General features: G+C 41.7%; 1 protein-coding gene across 1 annotated transcript in view; it reads left to right on the forward strand.

Moving 5' to 3' along the window:
* The window catches only part of LOC124556041, a 484,814-nt gene that overhangs the window by 303,071 nt on the left and 159,882 nt on the right, over positions 1-21,861 (forward strand). The window contains exon 4 of the mRNA XM_047130076.1: positions 20,549-20,691. Within this exon, the coding sequence (XP_046986032.1) occupies positions 20,549-20,691 (143 nt within the window). The remainder of the gene's footprint in view (positions 1-20,548; positions 20,692-21,861) is intronic.

Here is a 21,861-nt window from a genome sequence, read left to right on the forward strand (position 1 = left end):
CTGGCCGCGACAGGTGGTGATCTCGGTGATGAGTTGTTGTCGTCGATGTTTCCTATCGGAGGCGATATGATGCATGGTCGGATGTTCTTGTTCCGCCGAATCTTGACATCGGGTTCGCACCATAGCCCCCTGCAGTCTACGGCGTGTCAAAGTTACAATTTGCGCCTTAATCCTGCTGCGTTCCCTCTGGGTATCGGGGGTGGGCGGTTGGGCGTCTAGGTCGCGGAGAACGGCGTAGAAATAGTCGGTAGTGTGCCGCCGCCACATAGCAACTTCCTTTCCATACTGAATCAAAGTACGTCGAATGGCAGGTTTGGCACATTCCAGCCACCAGGTCAAGGTCGTGCAGTATTTAGGTAAGCGACGTTCACAGGTGGCCCATGTCTCGGTAACACGTTGAAGACATTCGGGATCATGAAGATGGGAGGTGTTTAGATTCCACGGTGGACGAGTACGCCAGACCACTTGCTTGGGGAAGAGAATGTTGTAGATGTAGGCACAGTGGTCCGAAAAAGCCAGGGGCCAAAGTTCTGCACCTTGGACTGCAGGTGTGAGTTCCCGAGAGACGTAAATTCTATCAAGGCGGCTCGCGGAGTGACTCGTCTGGTAAGTATGTCCAGGCGCGTCGCCGTGCTGAACTTCCCAAGTGTCGCGGAGCAACAGATCTCGGACGACAAGACGCAGTTCTTGACAGGTGTTGTAGTGGGGCACTTGATCTTTAGGGTGCAAGACACAATTAAAATCGCCCCAAGCAAGTAATGGTCGCAGCGTCCAAGAAACAAAGGAGCGATTTCTTCTGAATAGAAGAGTGCCCTGTCGCGTCTGCAGATGGAGCCTGACGGAGCGTAAATGTTGACTATACGCGTCCCCATGACGGTGACAGCCATGCCTCTGGCAGATGGAAGGTATGTGATATCGGCCACTGGAATGCCTTCTCTGGCGTAGATGGCTACGCCGCGTCCCAGGTGGTCACCAGGAGAAGGATAAGTGTTATATCCCGCGACGTCTGGAAGTGTGGCCAAGTGTACTTCCTGTAGTAGTGCGATATCGACGTCCGACGCCCATATCATCTCTCGCAGCAGCTGAAGTTTCACTGGTGAGCTAATGGTGTTAGTGTTGATCGTCGCTATTCGGTAGGTTTGGAGCCGAACCCCGCCGTGGAGGGGAACTCCACCGGCGGAGGATGAAGAGTGGCGAGGCAACGGCGAGTCGTGCCGTACGCCACCTGACGGCGTTATCAGCGGCGTAACTAGGCTTCCGTCTGGGGTAACTCTGTCCCCAGCGTGAGGTCCGGGTCCTCATCGACGTCCTCACTCCACACCATTGAAGGCGCTGTCGCTGTGATGGTCGTACGTTCCACTTCGGTCGTAGGGGCGGAGAACGTCTCGGCGGCAGTCGCAACGGTGGAGTCCATTGGTTCAGGAGCACCTGAGCGAGCCAGTAGAGTAAGGAATCGACACAGCCACAGTCGGCGTCATGTTGCCGTCATTCGTATCGTCGTGTAGGTTCTCCGAGGCCTCGTCGGGTCGGACGGCCTCTGGAGCAGCAGGGGGAGGTGATCCGTCTCGTTCCTAGACCGTACGGCGCCTCCTCTTGCGCCTCTTAGGTGAACGTTGTTTGCGGGTTCGTCCCTCCGTGTCAGATGACGGAAGGGAGTCGCGTCGCTCTGAGAGGAAGGCCGTCGCGGGAACGTCAAATGAAGGGGTGTCCATATGTTCAGGCGGGTGGGTGTCGGCAGTCGTCGCTGTTGGTAGTGGCGCCGGAGTAGCGTCAGGCTTTGAGCGCGACGTGTCGGCCCCGGCGGTATCCGTAGCAGCTGGGAGAGTCACCGGTACGTGGTCCGATGGGCGTCGGCCGGTGGGAGGTGAAGAGAGCGCCGATGCGTAGGTGATCGGTAAAACCGTCGTCGGAGCCGGAGGTGCCACGGTAGCGGCTGGCAATTGGATGATTCGTCGCTGAAGACACTCAGATCTGAGGTGGCCTTCTTTGCCGCACCCGGAACAGGTCTTGGGTTGGCCGTCGTATATAACAACCGCGCGGCACCCGCTAATTTGCAGGTAAGATGGCACGTGGCGATGGAGGTCGATGGTGATCTGCCGTACACCGTTAAGAACAGGGTACGTTTGGAATTGCGCCCAGCGTTCGGCAGTGTGGCCATGTACAGTGCCATAGGGGCGGAAAGCCGCGATAACGTCTTCCTCCGGAAGCTCGAACGGGAGTTCGAAAACTCGTATGGTGCGCATTCCTAAGCCGGCATGGTCGACAGTGACCGCTCCGACATTGCCGTCGGCGTGGCAAAAGCGTAATCCATGGTTGGTGTCACGAAGTATTCTTTCACATACCGCGTCATTGACGACTTTGACGTACACAGTACTGCTTAATATGGACAAATGGATGCCCGAGATGTCGGAAGCAGGGATCTTAGCAACGTCGCGTAGGAAGCGTTCCACTTCCAAGGCCTTTGGTCGTGCGTATTCGTTGCAGAAGTTGAATCGCAATGTTGATTTTCGAAAACGGTTAGCCATGGTTCTAGAGCACGTAAGCGACACGTACGTGACGGCCGCTGGAATGTAAACAACAGCAAGCGCGCGCGCTCCGCAGGCGGAAACAACAACACGTCCGCACTGCACGGCGGCGAAAGCCGGACGGTATTTGGCCGTTGCGCTATCGGTGCTGTCTGCAGAAAGCGTTTACTTGTGTGGGTACAGAAGCGGGAGTTGTAAAAGTTTCTTACCTCGATTTCTGGAAAAGTATCCATTTTCTGACCCTATACCTGATGATGAAAAATGCTCTATTTACAATTATAGATTCCGCCAATTTTGAGTAGATTGCTCGTCATAACCTTTAGGGGCGATTTTCTCAAAGTTTCAGGGGTGTTGACCCAAAATATCCTAGATTCCTTCGTTTTAGGTTGTACACAAGTGATTTGCCAAATTTGAGCTGAATCGGTTGGCCGTGTCTGAGGCCTTCCCCTTGTCAGTAGATCATATAATTCTTCTCCACTTTCACTCAGGATAGCAATGTCGTCAACGAATCGCGTCATTAATATTCTTTCACCTTGAATTTTAATCCCACTAATGAACCTTACTTTTATTTCCATCATTGCTTCTTCGGTGCACAGACTGAACAGGAGGGGCGAAAGACTACATCCCTGTCTTACACTCTTTTTAATGCGAGCACTTCGTTCTTGGTCGTCCATTCTTATTATATACCCTCTTGGCTCTTGTACATATTGTATATTACCCGTCTCTCCCTATAGCTTACCCCTGTTTGTCACAGAATTTCGAACATTTTGCGCCATTTTACACCGTCGAATGCTTTTTCCAGGTCGATAAATCCTATGAACGTGTCTTGATTTTTCGTTAGTCTTGCTTCCATTATCAACCGCAACGACAGAATTGGTTCTCTGGTGCATTTACCTTTCCTAAAGCCAAACTGATAGCCGTATAATACATCCTCATTACATTATGTAGGTGTCAACGAAGAGATAATTATAATTTTTTACGGATGATGTGAAAGTATTTTATGGTCCAATATACATGTGTTGTGTTCTTCGTTCATAGAGAAATCGTTTATTTTCACTCTCCAGGAGCAAGAAGTGTCTTATAAATACGAGAAGAGCGACGTTATGAAGAAGTATACGCAGTATTTCTACAATAATATTAGGATTTATCTCTCCATTTTGAGGCATGCCAGTTCACAAAAGCAGACAAGAAGAAATTAGTGCGGAATGCAGTGACAACATTGTTTGGTGTTCCACACCAACCCCTGCTATTTCACTCGAATTCCCGAACGGATGTACTGTGCCAGTGCAGAAAAAGCAAACAGTCATGCTTTGTGGATACCACTGATGGAGGTGAATTGAGTGCATCAGTGAGTGCCTTGAATACAGACTCCATAACAGAGGCTGCACTATTTGTTGAAAGAGAAGGAGAAGCAATTTTCTCAAAGTGAAAAACTTGTAAATCTGTGTAGGGACGAAGTGACGTTAATGTCAGATTTTCAAACATATCCCAGCTGTAGTTTAAGATATGCATGAAATAAGAAGAAAGCTCCACAGGTGGACTAAATGTTGCATCTGGGAAAGCGATTCTTGAAGAGATAAATACAGTTTGATACCACGGAAGCAGAAAAGATAAACGTGATATGTACACGCAAGGCACACATGCAACGACAAGGCGAAAAGGGCGTTTATAAGGAAAAGTGGGATCTACTCTCTAAAAATGAAAAATCATGTCTAGTTTTGAATGTATTGAAATGAGCCAGAACTATGGTAAAAAGTTAGTGAGACGAGCTAAAATCGGCGCAAAGCATCAAAAATGACGCGCCAAGCACGCAGATACAGTCACAATCAGTTCTTTTTTTTAACTTAAACACATCCGGTTATAATACATTTTTCGCGTTAAACGATTTTACGTTACAATTACGACTATGCTACCGTGAACCAAGCGTATTACACCGCACTGATGTTTTGTTATTATATACTGACATTAACAAGATATGGGATATTACTTTAATTACATTTTCCTATTAGTATTGGAAAATTCACGACGATATTTAGTGACTAAGAAATGGGAAATAGCAAATTCTCCGTTTGCGTCATAGCACTCTTGCGTTACTGCAGGCTAGCCGTTTGGAGCGCTAGCATCGCATAAGCTGTCACAAGGTTGACTTTTTGCCCTACAGGGTCTCACGACTGTTTATCTTAGACTGCGCCCAAACTTCCACATGTTGTCGTTCCTCCATCCCAACACGTACTCGCACACGCACTACGCAATTCCCGTACAGGAGAGGACATTTTAATTGAAAGTTGCTGTCTGGTATCAACGGATAAATACAGTACTGTAATGCCCGTGTTGTTAACCAGAACGATGCAATGTTCCTTCGGACATACACTAATGCATCCTGCCCTAACGCAGCCGGAAGATCCTTCTCGGAATTCAATTAGGTAGGTTAAAGTTTTATTTTCACATGGTGTTATTTGCATAGTTTTATTTATGTTTCATTTTACAATAATGTTGGTATTATTATTCTAAAGAGCATGCTGTCTTCAAAATCGCCTGTCTTGCGAAAATGTTAACAGGAGTCAATGAAATGACCGTTCATAGAAACACGTGGTTAGTTAATGTGGCGCCTTTATTCTTTCATCAGAGCGAGGACGCAGAGGACTACATTTTACGCTGTATTAATAATAGTAACAAGAAGAAGAAGAATACATGACATAAAAAATAACTAGTGACTCCTGTAGGCTAGAGCAGGCTTTGCGCCTGCGCAAGGTGAGGACAAAACACAGTAGTATTTGTCACTCCGCGCCACAGCAGCCGTGCGGGAAACAGGTTCGGCGCATGCGCCAGGTGAGGTGCGGATGGCTGGCTACAGAGGTCTCGTGTGCGTTAACCTCATAAACATGGAAGTCACGGACGCTACAGTTTTGTGTTTATGCACTAGGAGCACTGCCGTCGACGGACGCTACAGTTTTGAGTTTATACACTAGGAGCACTGCTATCGCGTCACGTGACGAGGCGGCCCGGGAGTTCAAGGGCTGGCGCGCACGGGTGACTTTTGTCACCGTGACTGTTTAGTCACTCTTGTCCAGTCTGTGGATATATACGTAGAAGTGCGCGTGTTACGACGTGACAACGGGGCGACACTTTTGTCCGCCGACCTATGAACAAGCATGTGACAAAATTGTTACCGCATTGTTCCTTTTTTATTGCTGTGCGAGCACGAGTGACAAAATTGACACTCTACACGCATTCTCCGCTTCCAGTTTGTCTTCCGACTAATAACAAAGTGACACGGAATCATGGTATCAACGACTTCACACAACGTGATTGTAGACGAAAACAACACTGATTATGATATTCTTATAGAAGAAGTGGAAAAAAGACCAGCACTTTTCGACCAAAAAGAAAAACAACAGATTATTCAGACATAAATCTGAAACTTAAAGGATTTTTAAGTGCTAGGTACAACTTATTTAGAGCTAGGATGGGCAATTTCATGTTCGTATTTTTGTATGTTAATGCAGGTAAAATGGGGAATAATTCATGAAAATTTGCAACACTAATTCGACTCTGTTGATTTTCTCGAAGTTTATGAAACATTGTGTAAGACTTTCCACTTATTAGCCTGACAATCCAAAAGAGTTGTACCCACTACTCTTTTTATGATATTTTCTTTGGCGTCCACCAGTTCGTAAATAATGACCGTCTCCATAAAGCCCGTATCGACAAATGACGCTTGGATTTCAAAAACGAGTTTAGTGACTGTCAGCCTTTGTGGGCGCACTCCACTTTTATGGCGTGACTGGCAGTAACAAACTTTCTTGCCACGGTGAAAAAAAAAAAAAAAATCACCCATGCGCGCTAGCCCTAAGTCATTACGTGAATTCAAAAATGGGTCTGAGCACTATGCGACTTAACTTCTGAGGTCATCAGTCGCCTAGAACTTAGAACTAATTAGTTCTAACTAACTTAAGGACAGCACACACATCCATGCCCGAGGCAGGATTCGAACCTGCGACCGTAGCGGTCGCTCGACTCCAGACTGTAGCGCCTAGAACCGCACGGCCACTCAGGCCGGCATTAAGTGAATTAGGTCCGCGGATTACCAAAGGTTCCCCATGGCTGACTTAGGATATGCAACAAACCTGCTAAAGGAACTGCCTTTGCTATGCTCGTCTGTCCTCTTCTGGAGTATTGCTGCGCCATGAGATCCTTACCAGATACAGGGTGACAATTATTGAACTATATGAAATAAAATCGTCATAACTTCTGAACGGTTTGCGTTAGGACGTTCAAACTACACGGTTGTCCTCGGGGCGTGGGGGGAATTAGTATGCGCATACGCAAGCACCTTGTCGTTGTCGGCCATTTGCACGTGAAAACGTCACGGTACAGTGTGCAGCAGCGTATAACGCTTGTGAGGGCCTACTATGTGAGCAATAGCAGCCCAACTGTGGCTCAGAGAAAGTTTGTGATTGAATTCAAGCTGAAGATAACCGGTCCAAGTGTGCTAACAATCAAGAATTTGATTCGCAAGTTTGAGAGAACATGTAGTGTTCGTGATCACAGTGTTGACAATGTCGGTCGTCGAAAAAGGGTGAAAACGCCTGGAAACATCGAGAAGACACGCGCTGCTGTGTTTCAAACCAGTCGCAGGAAATGATCACACGAGCTGCACAAGAGGTGGAAATCAACCAGGAAACACTGCAACATATTGTTGTTGAAGACCTGCATCTCTTCTCATACAAAATTCAAACGCATTAGCCCTCAAGCCCTGGGACTATGGAACAGCGGTTGCGTTTCGCCAACACTATTGTCCACAGAATTGATGAACAGGGCTTTGATACGTATATGGTTTGCTTTAGCGACGAAGCCCAATTTGATTTGGATGGGTTTGTCAATAGGCAAAATTGGCGCATTTGGGGGACTGAGAATCCGCATTTCGACTGAGAAGTCTCTTCACCCTCAACGGGTGACTGTGTGGTGTGCAATGTCCAGACACAGAACATTCAGTGTGATATTTCTTGATAGCACGGTGACTATCGAACGGTACGTGAAGATTTTGGAAGATGATTTCATCCGCATTATCCAAAGTGACCCTGATGTCGACAAGATGTGGTTCATGCAAAACGGATCTCGACCCACTCGAAGCAGGAGAGAGTTTGATGGGTAGCACTCTGGGGACCGCATTCTGGCTCTAGGGTACCCAGAGGCCACTGTCATGGGCCTCGATTGGCCGCCATATTCTCCGGATCTGCACACATGCGACTCCTTTTTGTGGGGCAATATTAAAGGTAATGTGTACAGCAATAAAATCAAAACTATTGCTGAGCTGAAAACACGCATTCAGGTCATCGACAGCATCGATGTTCCGACACTTCAGCGGGCCATGCAGAATTTCGCTATTCGTGTGCGCCACATCATCGCCAATGGTGGCAGGCATATCGAACATGTCATAACGTAAATCTGAATATCTGTAGTGATGTTTACATGTTGAATAAAGTGTGTGTACGTCATAGTTTGTAATTAATTTACGTTTACTTTTTTCTCGTATACCTGCAGTTCAATAATTGTCGCCCTGTAGGATTGACAGTGGATATCGAAGTTCAGAGAAGAGCAGCTCACTTTGTATTATCACAAAGTATGGGAGATAGTGTGACGGGTATGATAAGCTATTAGGGGCGAAAACCATTAAAACAACGTCCGATTTTCTTTGCGGCGAAATTTTTTACGAAATTTCAGTCAGGAACCTTCTTCTCCGAATGCCAAGATTTTGAAAGTTGGTTCTGTGAACCATACGCCAAACATTTAAGCGTGAATTGCTGAGTGATCGTGTACATATAGATATAGGCAAATCTTCACAATGGTGGCGCTAAGTGAGATACTGATAATGGGGAGTGCACACTCAGATATTTTACTGTGTAAATTATGACGTTGACAAAGCTTTGAGTGTTTGTTGCTATTACAGTTCATAAATAAACTGCATGACACATGTGTTTTTCTAGAACTACATCTGTTTCTTCTTAATGTTATAAGAAAATAAATAAGTATCTTTGCAACATAGCTTTCACACTCAACAGTCTCGAAAAATTTTTCTAGCTGTCGTAGTTGGTATTGTAACAGATTAAGAAAACACCCTCTTTTACTCTAGGGAATTCGGAGAGCGTCCTTACAAAACAGTTTCCCTGTTATTATTTGGTATGGTATAAGGTTGAAGGTAGACGTGTGATTCAGACTTTGTTAAAATGCTAAGGTTACATTACTGTTAACATAAATGTACATATTATATTAATAATGACTCAAAATTTCTGTGAGCTCAGCCGCACCCCCTCCCCTCCGAGACCAAAATCCTGGATTCGACTCTGTCTGGGGTATGTTCCTGATTGCAGTCGCCCTCCGCAAACCCTCGCGGAAAAAAAAAAGTGTGTTGCGAAAAGACTCGTAATGGAGTTCAGCGATCACATTGCGGTATGTTCAACAGTGGGTACCACATTGGGCTCTTGTTTCGGAGGAGTGGGGTCCATCCATTGATGTAGGTTCCTCATGGATTCCTAAAGCACTTGAAGTGAGCGTTAGCCGACAATTGTGCTCTTGCTTTCTACTCGAAAGTAGCTGGTTAGAATCCTGTTGGTGGAAGCCTTCGCCTTTGACCAGTGAGAAGAGGAAACATGGTGTCATACAATTCCTGATCACCAGAATTTGTACCAGTGTCTTGCGTTAGGTGCAGACCCCTTCAGAGAGTCTACTGAAATCACACTGTTGATGGTGATCTGTCCTGCGGATGTCGACAGTTCGGCGGCTCCCTTGGTGCTATTCGAGACAAGTAGGCTATATTACTGCATCGATTTTCACCCTTTCTCGCGTATGTCTCACTCTCAACAACAAGGCAAACATGACAGTAAAACTACACATGCACACATCATTGCTACTTAAACTCAGTATATATGCTTACGACAAGACACACATGTAGCAAATAAAAAGGATCAACATTTGCGAAGAAAACTTCTCTATGTAGACGGTTGAACCTACTCTCAGCCAGCAATGCCATATGACGTTAATTTACTATTGTTTAAAATTATCACAGTCGACACAGAAATTTTTGGTTTGTCACTAAAGTGATTTTTCACGGATTTATGGAAATTACTTTACTAAGCAGTGTTTTAGTAGCTGAGTTAAGGGTGGAATGATTTCTTGTTTCACATCCTTTAACAGTTCCATGTGGGTTTCCATGCCTCTTTTTTCAATTTTTATTTGACATTCGTATTCTCACGTCTTCTGGAGAAAACGATATCACTTCGACAAGATCTATATACTCCATATCCATTTCAGATCGATTGTCACTCAGTATTTTCGTTTATAATCAAAGTAAGGAATAAAGGTAACCAATCGCAGGTTAGATGAGATCTTGTGTCATCCACAGCCAGGTAAAGAATACTGAGAACTTTGCTAGCTTTCGTGCGAATCCTTCTTCAGAGCAAACAAAATACACACAGGCCTAGACCTGCACGACTCATTGTCCCAGATGACTACACTATTTGTATTTTTCCTTTCTATTCTCTGTATGACTCAGCTACCTCGCTCTCATTGTACGTCGGAGACTTCATGAAATAGCCATTTTCCAGAGCATTCCTGCCTTTTCAACCTAGTAAGCCTCTCTCAGTTCCACTACATCTTAGATATTGCTTTCCCTTGTGGCTTAACGGCGCCTAATTAACGAGAATTCGTATTCCTTGTTATTCCTGTAGGTAGATATGTAATTGGATTCGAATCTAAATTTGTACCATTCTGCTTGCTTAATGTTGTAGACAGATTGGATCTTCGTTTAATATTTCGCCGTTGTTGCCTTTGCTAATGTGACACTGATATTCTTGTAGCAGCTGACTCACAATTGTGAAATGAAGAGGTCTTTCTGGTGAGGCGTTAATAATGTCAGCTGCTCTGTTATGATACTTTTACATGAAAACTCTCTCTGCACCTCTCTCGGCAATTTGACAACTACATCACTTTAATCTTGAACAGATTTACCCTCTTTCCTCCTAGGAGGACAGTTGCTTGTACCATAGATTCGTGCAGATAAGGTTTTATATGATGGTAGTACTGTATGTGACGAATGTACTACTACATTTAAATACACAGTCCTTGAGCAACCTTATGGTGCATGGCGCAGCATACCTTGTACCACAACTAGTAATTTCCTTTCCTGTTCCACCCACAAAGGGAGCAAGGGGAAAGCAACTGGCTCTATGTCTCTATATGTGCTCGAATTTCTCTTATCTTGTCTTTGTGGTCCTTATGCAAAATATATGTTGGTGGCAGAAGAATCGTTCTGCAGTCAGGTGCAAATGACAGTTCTCTATATTTTCTCAATAGGGTTTTATGGAAAAAATATAATCTTCCATCCAGGGACTGCCATTTGAGTTCATGAAGCATTTCTGTAATATTTGTGTGTTGATAGAATCAAATGGTAACAAATCTAGCAGCATGCCTCAGAAATGCTTTGATGCCTTCCTTTAAGCCAACCTGGTGAGGATACCAAACACTCTAGCAGCACTCAAGAATAGTTTGCACTATTGTTCTCCCTTATAGATGAGCAACACTTTCCTAAAATTCCCACAAACAACCATAGTCAACCATTTGCCTTCCCTACTATCTTCCTTATTTGTCTTTTCATTTCATATCACTTTGAAACATTTTGCCTAGATATTTCATTGGCATGATTGTGTCAAGCAACACACCACCAATACTGTATTCAAAGATTACAGTCTTGTTTTTCCTACTGATCTGCATTAACTTACATTTTTCTGCATTTGGAGCAATATAGAAATTCTGTCTAAATCATCCTCTATCCTCACTACTTATAATGGTAAAGATGATCTGCTTTGTGGATATCTTTATTATTGTATGGTATTTATCACAATGTTGTAATATTTTGGTGAGTAGTATAGTTTTATCAAAGATTGCTGTGTAGCAACCATGAGAGTTTCCTTAGATACCTCTATTTGAAATGGGGAAGGGGGGAGGGAGATCTAGTATTATTGTCAGTTCTAATATGCAGCATTTGTGTAGAAAGTACACTTATTTCTTCTTCAGTATCAAACATTTCCAGATCAGGTGCATATTTTTGTGAAAACCAACTACACAGCATCAGCTAGTTTGCCACTTCTCAGTTCCTCTCTTAATCAGGAATTCACTTTTTCTGATTCACATAATCTGTCTGGCATCACAATCACATTTTACATCTCTAGTTCATCTATTCTTTCAGTGTGTTTCATCTCGAGCATAGACCAGTTGTGATCCTCGATCGATTGTGAGGAAGCATGCATAAGTTATCTCTTGTTGGTCTAACTGATGAGTCTTATTAGTTCCTTGTAATGATGCTCAATATTTAGAATGTATCCACTGTTTTCTAAATCCAGTTTGAGCTCTATAACAATTTCAGCACTTCCGAGAATCTCTTGTGCAGTTATGTCACATGAAAATTAGTTCATTGCCATCATCCTCATTGCTGAAAAATACATAAAGGAGTATAGATAGTACTGCTAACATTTTCCATTCCAGTTGGCCTTTTTCCTCAAGCCATTCCTGTGCATAGATTTTATACATGTTTTTAATCCTTTGACAGAAAGTTACATTTGTGGCAGCAAGAGGCTGTATGGTGAACGATTTAACCTAGGATGAGAAGCTATACACATCTCCAAGTCCTCGCATTACAAACATGAGGCTACATGTTACTGAAGATATCTATGAACAGTTCCCATGTACCCTAAGCCCCATGGCCCATCTTAGCCCACACCTGTGCCTTTTATTGTTTCTCAACCTTTCATTAACTACTGTCAGCTTACTAATGCTACTCATCTACCAGTAAAATTTCCTATTACTCCAGAAAGTGGAAAGATTTGAGTGACAGCATTCCCACACGCTCTGCTATATGTCACTCGATAGATAACTAATCTTTGCTAGGAAGTTCAAGAACTATTGTTTACCAAAGTTGAACTTGGATGTTTTCTAAATCCAGTTTGGGCTCTATAACAATTTCAGCACTTCTAAGAATCTCTTGTGCAGTTATGTCCCACGAAAATTAGTTCATCACCATCAGCCTCATTGCTGAAAAATACATAAAGGAGTATAGATAGTACTGCTAACATTTTCCGTTCCATTTGGCCTTTTTCCTCAAGCCATTCCTGTGCATAGATTTTATACATGTTTTTAATCCTTTGACAGAAAGTTGCATTTGTGGCAGCAAGAGGCTGTATGGTGAACGATTTAACCTAGGATGAGAAGCTATACACATCTCCAAGTCCTTGCATTATAAACATGAGGCTACATGTTACTGAAGATATCTATGAACAGTTCCCATGTACCCTAAGCCCCATGGCTCATCTTAGCCCACACCTGTACCTTTTATTGTTTCTCAACCTTTTATTAACTATTGTCAGCTCATTAATGTTACTCATCTACCAATAAAATTTCCTATTACTCCAGAAAGTGGAAACATTTGAGTCACAGCATTCCCACATGCTCTGCTATATGTCACTGGATAGATAGCTAATCTTTGCTAGGAAGTTCAAGAACTACAGGGCTATTACAAATGACTGAAGCGATTTCATAAATTCACTGTAGCTCCATTCATTGACATATGGTCACGACACACTACAGATACGTAGAAAAACTCATAAAGTTTTGTTCGGCTGAAGCCGCACTTCAGGTTTCTGCTGCCAGAGCGCTCGAGAGCGCAGTGAGACAAAATGGCAACAGGAGCCGAGAAAGCGTATGTCGTGCTTGAAATGCACTCACATCAGTCAGTCATAACAGTGCAACGACACTTCAGGACGAAGTTCAACAAAGATCCACCAACTGCTAACTCCATTCGGCAATGGTATGCGCAGTTTAAAGCTTCTGGATGCCTCTGTAAGGGGAAATCAACAGGTTGGCCTGCAGTGAGCGAAGAAACGGTTGAACGCTTGCGGGCAAGTTTCACGCGTAGCCCGCGGAAGTCGACGAATAAAGCAAGCAGGGAGCTAAACGTACCACAGCCGACGGTTTAGAAAATCTTACGGAAAAGGCTAAAGCAGAAGCCTTACCGTTTACAATTGCTACAAGCCCTGACACCCGATGACAAAGTCAAACGCTTAGAATTTTCGGCGCGGTTGCAACAGCTCATGGAAGAGGATGCGTTCAGTGCGAAACTTGTTTTCAGTGATGAAGCAACATTTTTTCTTAATGGTGAAGTGAACAGACACAATGTGTGAATCTGGGCAGTAGAGAATCCTCACTCATTCGTGCAGCAAATTCGCAATTCACCAAAAGTTAACGTGTTTTGTGCAATCTCACGGTTTAAAGTTTACGGCCCCTTTTTTTCTGCGAAAAAAACGTTACAGGACACGTGTATCTGGACATGCTGGAAAATTGGCTCATGCCACAACTGGAGACCGACAGCGCCGACTTCATCTTTCAACAGGGTGGTGCTCCACCGCACTTCCATCATGATGTTCGGCATTTCTTAAACAAGAGATTGGAAAACCGATGGATCGGTCGTGGTGGAGATCATGATCAGCAATTCATGTCATGGCCTCCACGCTCTCCCGACTTAACCCCATGCAATTTCTTTCTGTGGGGTTATGTGAAAGATTCAGTGTTTAAACCTCCTCTACCAAGAAACGTGCCAGAACTGCGACCTCGCATCAACGATGCTTTCGAACTCATTGATGGGGACATGCTGCGCTGAGTGTGGGAGGAATTTGATTATCGGCTTGATGTCTGCCGAATCAGTAAAGGGGCACGTATCGAACATTTGTGAATGCCTAAAAAAACTTTTTGAGTTTTTGTATGTGTGTGCAAAGCATTGTGAAAATATCTCAAATAATAAAGTTATTGTAGAGCTGTGAAATCGCTTCAATCATTTGTAATAACCCTGTATTGTTTACCAAAGCTGAACTTTCACAGAACAGTTGAGTTTTCAGTTACGCACTTTTAATTTCCTCTGCACATGCAAGTTATTAGACATGCAGTTTCCACAATTATCACTGGAGAAAAATTATACAGCTTCCAACAAATTACTATTTTACCTACTCGACACGACACAGAAAAATGACACAGCACAGTGGGTCGAGTTAATTACAATTGCAGTTGCATTGCACATCGTATAGACAGCCCAGTCACTTTTACTGTCTTGCAGTGGTCACACCTGCGAATTAAATTTAGACTGTCACAAGATCTAAGATTTCTTTTAAGTAGTAGCTTTCATGATGTTTCAGAGATCTGGAATATGTAAAAATAATTCAGCTATTATGCAGATCCAAAGCATAATATTGTTTTGGCAAGTGAATTTGTCCAGAAAAATGAGCAAATTTTATTTAGATACCTAAGAGATAACACTATTCCCCTCAGTTCTGCTCCCTCCAATGACATCAGCAGACCCAGTCAAATGAAGCTCAACTTTAAGTCCATATTAATTTCCCTGTTGCCTGACAGATATACACAGAATGAAACTATATGGTTCCAGAGACCTTTTCTAGTCTCAAACATCTATGATGTCTGCACATACATATACACAGAAGCTTGAATGTTTTCATCAATAATTCTAACTTCTCAGTAAACCAGAATGTGCCTAGTCTACAATTAAGTATCTAAATTTACCATTCAGACTGCTTTTACCACTTAATTTGCTTTGATCTTGATGTGCTTCTAATCTCAGACAAAGATTTGTATTAGTATTTTGGCTACTTCATAAAAAAGTTGCCTCAATTCTGTATGAACAAGACTAATTATACTGATGTTAACATTTCAGTTTTTAATAAATGATGAGCAACTGACCAGGAACCAGCCATATGTTCTGTGGTCATTTAGTATGGAAGATGAACCTGAAATCAACTGACAAAATTCCAGAGGTTGTTCAGAGATATTTTCTGTTTTGGTATGAGAAACACATGGTCTCCAGTGACTCATTACAGAGTAATTGCATTTAATTTGATTTTTACCTCTCCCCTCCTTTATCTTTGTACCCTTATTGCACTGAACATATATGCACAGCAGTACGTATGTCAATGGTATATCATGTATCTTGTCTGGAAACTAAATTGTTCCATTTGTTCACAGTACTTGCTGTTAACACAGTAAAGACCACTTTGACCTTCACCTTCAAGCTTGCATTCAGTACAGTTGGGTTCTGTTTCAGATTTGTTTTTCTGGAGGAGTTAACTGTACTTTAACAGTTGTACTTGGTACTTTGGATCCAACTACTGTTCAGTAGTTGCTGATATGCACCTCATGATTCAGTTTGCTGAATGCAATGGAAGAGTGGCACAATGACAGAATCTACAGCTATACTCAGAAAACCACTGTGATATGCCTGGTCGAGGGTATGTACCAGTTATTAGGGCTTTTTCTTGTTCCATTCACGTATGGAGCATGGGAAGAATGATTGCTTAAACTTCTCTGTGTGCACTGTAATCAGTCTGATCATGTCTTCTCAGTCACTATGAGAGTGATACATAGGGGTCATAGTATATTTGTTGGTTCTTGAAACTTTGTAAGTGTGCTTTTATGGGATAATTTGTATTTGTCTTCAAGAATCCGCCAGTTAAGTTCTTCAGCACCTTCATGACATTTTCCCATGGCTCAAACAAACCTGTGACCTTTCAGGCTGCTCTTATTTGTATAATTTCAACATCATCTGTTTTCCCCATTTCATATGGGTCCCATACACTTCGGCAGGATGGGTCATATGAGTGTTTTATATAAAATTTCCTTTGCAGATTGATTGCATTTCCTTAGTCTTCTGCCAATGAACTGCAGTTTTCCAAGTGCTTTACCTACAACTGAGCTGTGTGATCATTCCATTTCACGCCTGTACAAATTGTTACACCCAGATATCTGTACAAGTTGACTGACTCAAGCTGTCTCATTGAAATTGTTGTTATCGGATACAACCTATTTTTGTGAAGTGCATAATTTCTCATTTCTTAACATCTAAAGTGAGCTACAAATCTTTGCAACACCTTGAAATCATCTCAAGCTCTCACTGAATATTTGTGCATGTTTTTTCAAACAGTACTTCATTAATGATATTTGCATCACCTGCAAAAACCTGAGGTTACTTTTAATATTGTCTCCAAGGTCACTAATATACAACATGAACAGCAAGGTTCCCAACAGGCTTCCCTGGTGCACACCTGAAATTACTTCTACATCTGTTGATGACTTTCCATGGAATATAACATACCCTGATATCCTCAATTTAGTTTGATACCCCATATGAACATATTTTTGATAATAAGCATATGTGTGGTGCTAAGCCAAATGTCTTTCAGAAGTCAAGAAACAATGCACCTACCCCATTGCCTTGATCCATGGCTTTCAGGGTGTCATGTGAAAAAATTGTGATTTGGGTTTCATACAAACAGCATTTTATGAACCATGCTGGTTGGCATGGAGGAGGTCAGTCTGCTCAAGATATCTAATTACATTTGAGCTTAGAATATGTTCTAAGATTCTACAACAAATAGATGTCAGAGATGTTGGACAGTTGTTTAGTGGATCACTTCTGCTACCCTTCTTGTAGAGGGGTGTGATCCATGCCTCTTTTTTTCACCACTGGGCACAGGGTTTCTGTTCAAGGAATCTTCAGCATATTATGGTTAAAAGAGGGGTTAGCTCAGATGCAGATTTGATATAGAATATGATAGGGATTCTATGAGGCCCTGGAGCTTTGTTCAGTTTTAATGATTACAGCTGTTTTTCAACACCACTGACACAAATATCTATTTCACTCATCTTTGCAGTGGTTCAAAAATTAAACCCCTAGGTTTTCTTTTGTAAAGGAATTTTTGAAAGCAGAGTTAAGCATTTATGTGATTGCTTTATTACCCTGAGGATCAGTTCCTGTCTCATCCACAAGTATCTGAACACTAACTTTTTTGCCACTAACAGCCTTTACATATGACCTAAATTTGTTCAGGCTCTGTGAAAGATCTTTTGATAATATTCTGCAACAGTATCATTGAAGGCTTCACACATTGCCCTCTTGACAGCTAAATGCATTTCATTCAGTATCTCTCTATCTACAGCTCTATGACTTGTTTTACACATACAACACAGTAGTCTCTCTTTCTTTAGACATTTCATTACAGGGACTGTATACTGTAGAAAGTCCCTCCCTTCATGAAATGACCAGTGAATGGTCACTTATTCTTTTAAACTTGAGCCATAGTACTCTACATGTTCCCGAACTGAGCTAAATATTTCAAGCTTCTCATTGAGTCATGACACTACTGCTTCTTTATATAGTTTAATGAAGAAATAAATCTTTCTTTATAGTTTAGATGCACTTTGTACTTTGGTAATCATTGTTGCTACAGTTGCCTCATGGTCACTGATACCAGTTTCATTGTGGACATCCTCAAAGAGATCAGGTGTATTTGTTGCCATTAAATCCAATATATTTCCATTGTGAGAGAGGTTCTGAGCTATCTGTTTTAGGTAATTTCCATAAAAAGCATTTAGTTATGTTTTGCACGGTGTCTTGCCACACCAACTGCTTGCAAAACTGTAATTTTTCCATTTGATTCTAGGATGATTAAAGTTTCCTCTGATGATTACAGCATTGTTGGAGAACTTACATACTAGTGAACTGAGGCGTTCTCTAAAGTTTTCAATTACATCAGGAGGCAAGACTGGTGGTTGACACAAGGATCCAATGCCCCACCAATCTCTCAAGCAGCTTCAGTTCCTACCTCAATGGGTTAGAGTTTCTTGTCACTGGGACAAACAGGCAACCTCCATTTCCCATTAGCCTATTTTTTTGATATATGCTTAAACTTTCGCCAAAAGTCTCACTGCTATCAATTTTGGGTTTTGATCAGCCTTCTGTTCCTAATATTATGTGAGATTTACTGTTTTTTATGAGCACTTCAAACTCTTGCACTTTGTTGCAATTGTTTCAGCAGTTAACCATAAAGATTTTAGCACTCTCGCCTATGGGGGGCACTTCTTTGGATGTTACACTGATACTTCTGGGTCTCCTATAGCTATCAGTATCTGGACAGGATGGAAAGTTATGTGATCTTAAAAGTAGCTTGTGTATCCTACACACAGTCAGCTATGTGGGTAGCAGCCTCTAATTCGTAGTACACATCTGACCCATTTAGGGGGTTCTTACAGTTCTCAACCCAAATCACAAGTCTAAAGTCGCAGCCTAGCTTGTCACTGAACCTTTGCAGAATCTGGTTCAAGCCTTCCACTTCACTCAGAATCAGGGGTCCATGTTCAGCCTTCCCTGCCAGTCGCTGGAATGATTTAAATGAGCTTGGGACCCAGATGATAGGCACCGTTTGTCCCAATGTTGCACCACAGCCTGCAGTTTAATGCACCCTGCTCCCTCAATGGCTGCTGGAATAGCCTCTTCAACATATTGCATGAGGGCTCTAGGCATATACACTGAGTTCACATGGTGTTCCTTCCCATTCCTTGCTGCCATTTCCCTAAGGGGTACAATTATTTACCACATGGTTGAACTTCTAATGACTAACAGAGTCCTGTCCTTTTTCATTTGCCTCCCCTACAGAAGAAACAACACTTTCCAACAGGTGAAGTGAGACTCACTGGCTCAGTTTCAATTTCAGTGGAAGATGGCACCTCAGGCTTGTTTGTTAGGGGGATAGGTGTAATACCCTGAGTTCTCACTGGTCCCTGTCTTTCCTGTACAGTTAAGTGGATGAGTAGTGACAGATCCTGTACATCCTGTAAAAGAGACAGTATGCCCAGGAGAGGATAGTACCTATGGTATCTGGTACATCACTCTTGGTGAGTCTCCCAACACACCCATTTGCGGTAACCTCTAATCACTTGGCAGTAGTCAGTGTGATTTCCAGCTCTTACAGAAAGCAACTAACACATCTTATGCTTCAGAAAAGCATACACAATGGGGCTTCATTGTGGGTGGTGCAGTATTCTACAAAACAGCAAACAAATAACTTAAAATTAAGTTTGCTGATTCTCTTTTAATTTACTGGTCTGATATGCTGCAAGTATCATCAGTAGCTTTTTAGAGCTAAAGTGATTAACAGCCAAATTGAGATATCTATTATAACAACAGAAAAACTTTATAAAATTTACTTTTTCTCTGAAGCATTTGTGATGTTATGTTGACTATCACTAACAAATTCAGCAGTAGTGTTAATTTATGATAAATGCGGACAATATTCACTCCTCTTAGAATGTGTCAAAATATGTTAGTTACTTACAGTTTCTGTAAGCCACAAAAGCTGGTTTAGTATGAAAGTTATGCATAATGCTCATAACTTACTAAAATTATGAAAAATATATATTTGTAAGAGTCTAAAACTAAAAAATGACCTTTTTCACACAAATATATGATGAAATTAAGGACCATCTGTTCTCCAATGAAGATACTGTTGCCAAAGTTTCCAAAAAGTGCAAATTAAGTTCACATTTTATGATATGCCTCTTGCACAAGTTTTATAAACCTCTCACAAATGTTTGAAAATGCACAATATATCATAATACACACAAGTATTGACACAATACTGAGTATGCTGTGCTGTTCCCATAGTTAAGGTGACCGCAGCGCAGTTCTTTGGCATCTGCAGTTTGATGCACTGCTATAGGATTTGTGTAGTATATTTTGGTCCTTGCATAGTACAGGCTTTTTGATTTTTGTTAAACTATTTTCAGAGAAATAAAAGTCACTGGGATAAAAAATAAGGAAATCATAATTACATTATTACCCTGTAACAGATGACCTGAGACTGTGCGTCACTTACACCATCATACTCTGACAGTATCTCTCAACAACCTCCAAGAGTTCAAGTTCACTCTGTATTTTGCTTTGAGTTCATTTCAGCCTTCCCTAGTGATATAATGAAAACAATAGGACATAATCCAGTCACACAAACTACTATTTTGCCAGAGGTATCACATGACAGGAATGAATTATTACAATTGATTTCACACTATTAGATCTGATCTGCTGTGTCCTTAAAATGTACTTATTTTCACATTATCAAATGATTGTTTCATTCTAGGACATGGTTAAGATTTGAAGAATGCATAAATGACTATACAAAGGACTGCTTTACAGAAAACCAGCAAGAGGAATTTAAAAAAGCTGTCGAAAGCCCAGTGGACCTTGTCCATCGAATGTGCACTGAGCATCAGTACCAGCAAGGTAAGAGCTATATGATTTTTTATATCATAAAAAAGTAAACTTATAAAAAGTACAAGAGTCTTGACTGTATATTTTTCCAACAAATGTTTTTAAGAAACAGAGATTTCTCTATATACCTAATTTTACTGCTGCCTGAGTTACAAAAAATGTTTTTATTCTGGTCTGATATGATGGGTGGAGCCAAGGGAATGAACATGGAAGATAGCAAAAGGAGGGAGAGGAGAGGTGTAGGAAAGGGAAAGGAATAGAAATATGACACCAATGAGAAATCAACCAAACAAGGCTAGTTGTTCCTTATTTTAGAGAGTGAAATAAGAGGCTAGGTTTAGAGGGTGGGGCAAGTTAAAATAGCTGTCATAAGCTATTAAGAAGTCTCAGTAATCTATGTTCTACTTAGGAACATGTTGTCCCAGTCAGTGGGTATTTATTTATTTATTCATCCATTTGATGTATTACAATTGATACTTGTTGTATTTGCACACATTTCCCCACAGACTGTCAGTGGTCATTTATCTGTGTGGACAGCTATTTGTTTATTTGAGGCTCCCATTCATCTGTGTGGACAGCTACTTGTTTATTAGAAGCCATGAGATCTTATATTGTGTAGCCACAAAGATATGAGGCTCAGGTTAATTACATTTGTACACACTGTATTTTCAAGCAAATAAGCAGATACTTAGTAATGAGAGCTATAACATAACATTTATCTTAGGCAGTTACATAGATTAAAATATACTTGAAAATGTAGCACGTATAATGTGCAAAATAAAATAGTGGCTACAATAGCATGAATCAGAAAAAACTCAGCATCTACTTTTAATATACTATAATATAGAAGATACATGGTAATATCTAAGTAAATATTGTTGTATATGAGTACAAGCACATTATTTCTATATAACCCTACCAAACAGTGACTAACAGAAATTCTGCTTTCAGCAGGATGCAAGCACAAAAAGTAATTACAAGCACTGTGGGGCACAGTGATGGAGAGGATAATGACAAGTAATTAATGAAAGTTTGCCTTCAGATACTCATCAACAGATTAAAAAGTATATTTCATTAGTAAATCTTTAACTTTCTTCCTGGAGGTATTGCTTTTGTTTCTAGTTGATAGGGGTTGTTTGTTGCAAAGTAGATTGTCCATATTTCTCACCCCATTGTGACTTT

Source organism: Schistocerca americana, chromosome X, assembly GCF_021461395.2.
Source record: "Schistocerca americana isolate TAMUIC-IGC-003095 chromosome X, iqSchAmer2.1, whole genome shotgun sequence".
Taxonomy (NCBI): Eukaryota; Metazoa; Arthropoda; class Insecta; order Orthoptera; family Acrididae; genus Schistocerca; species Schistocerca americana.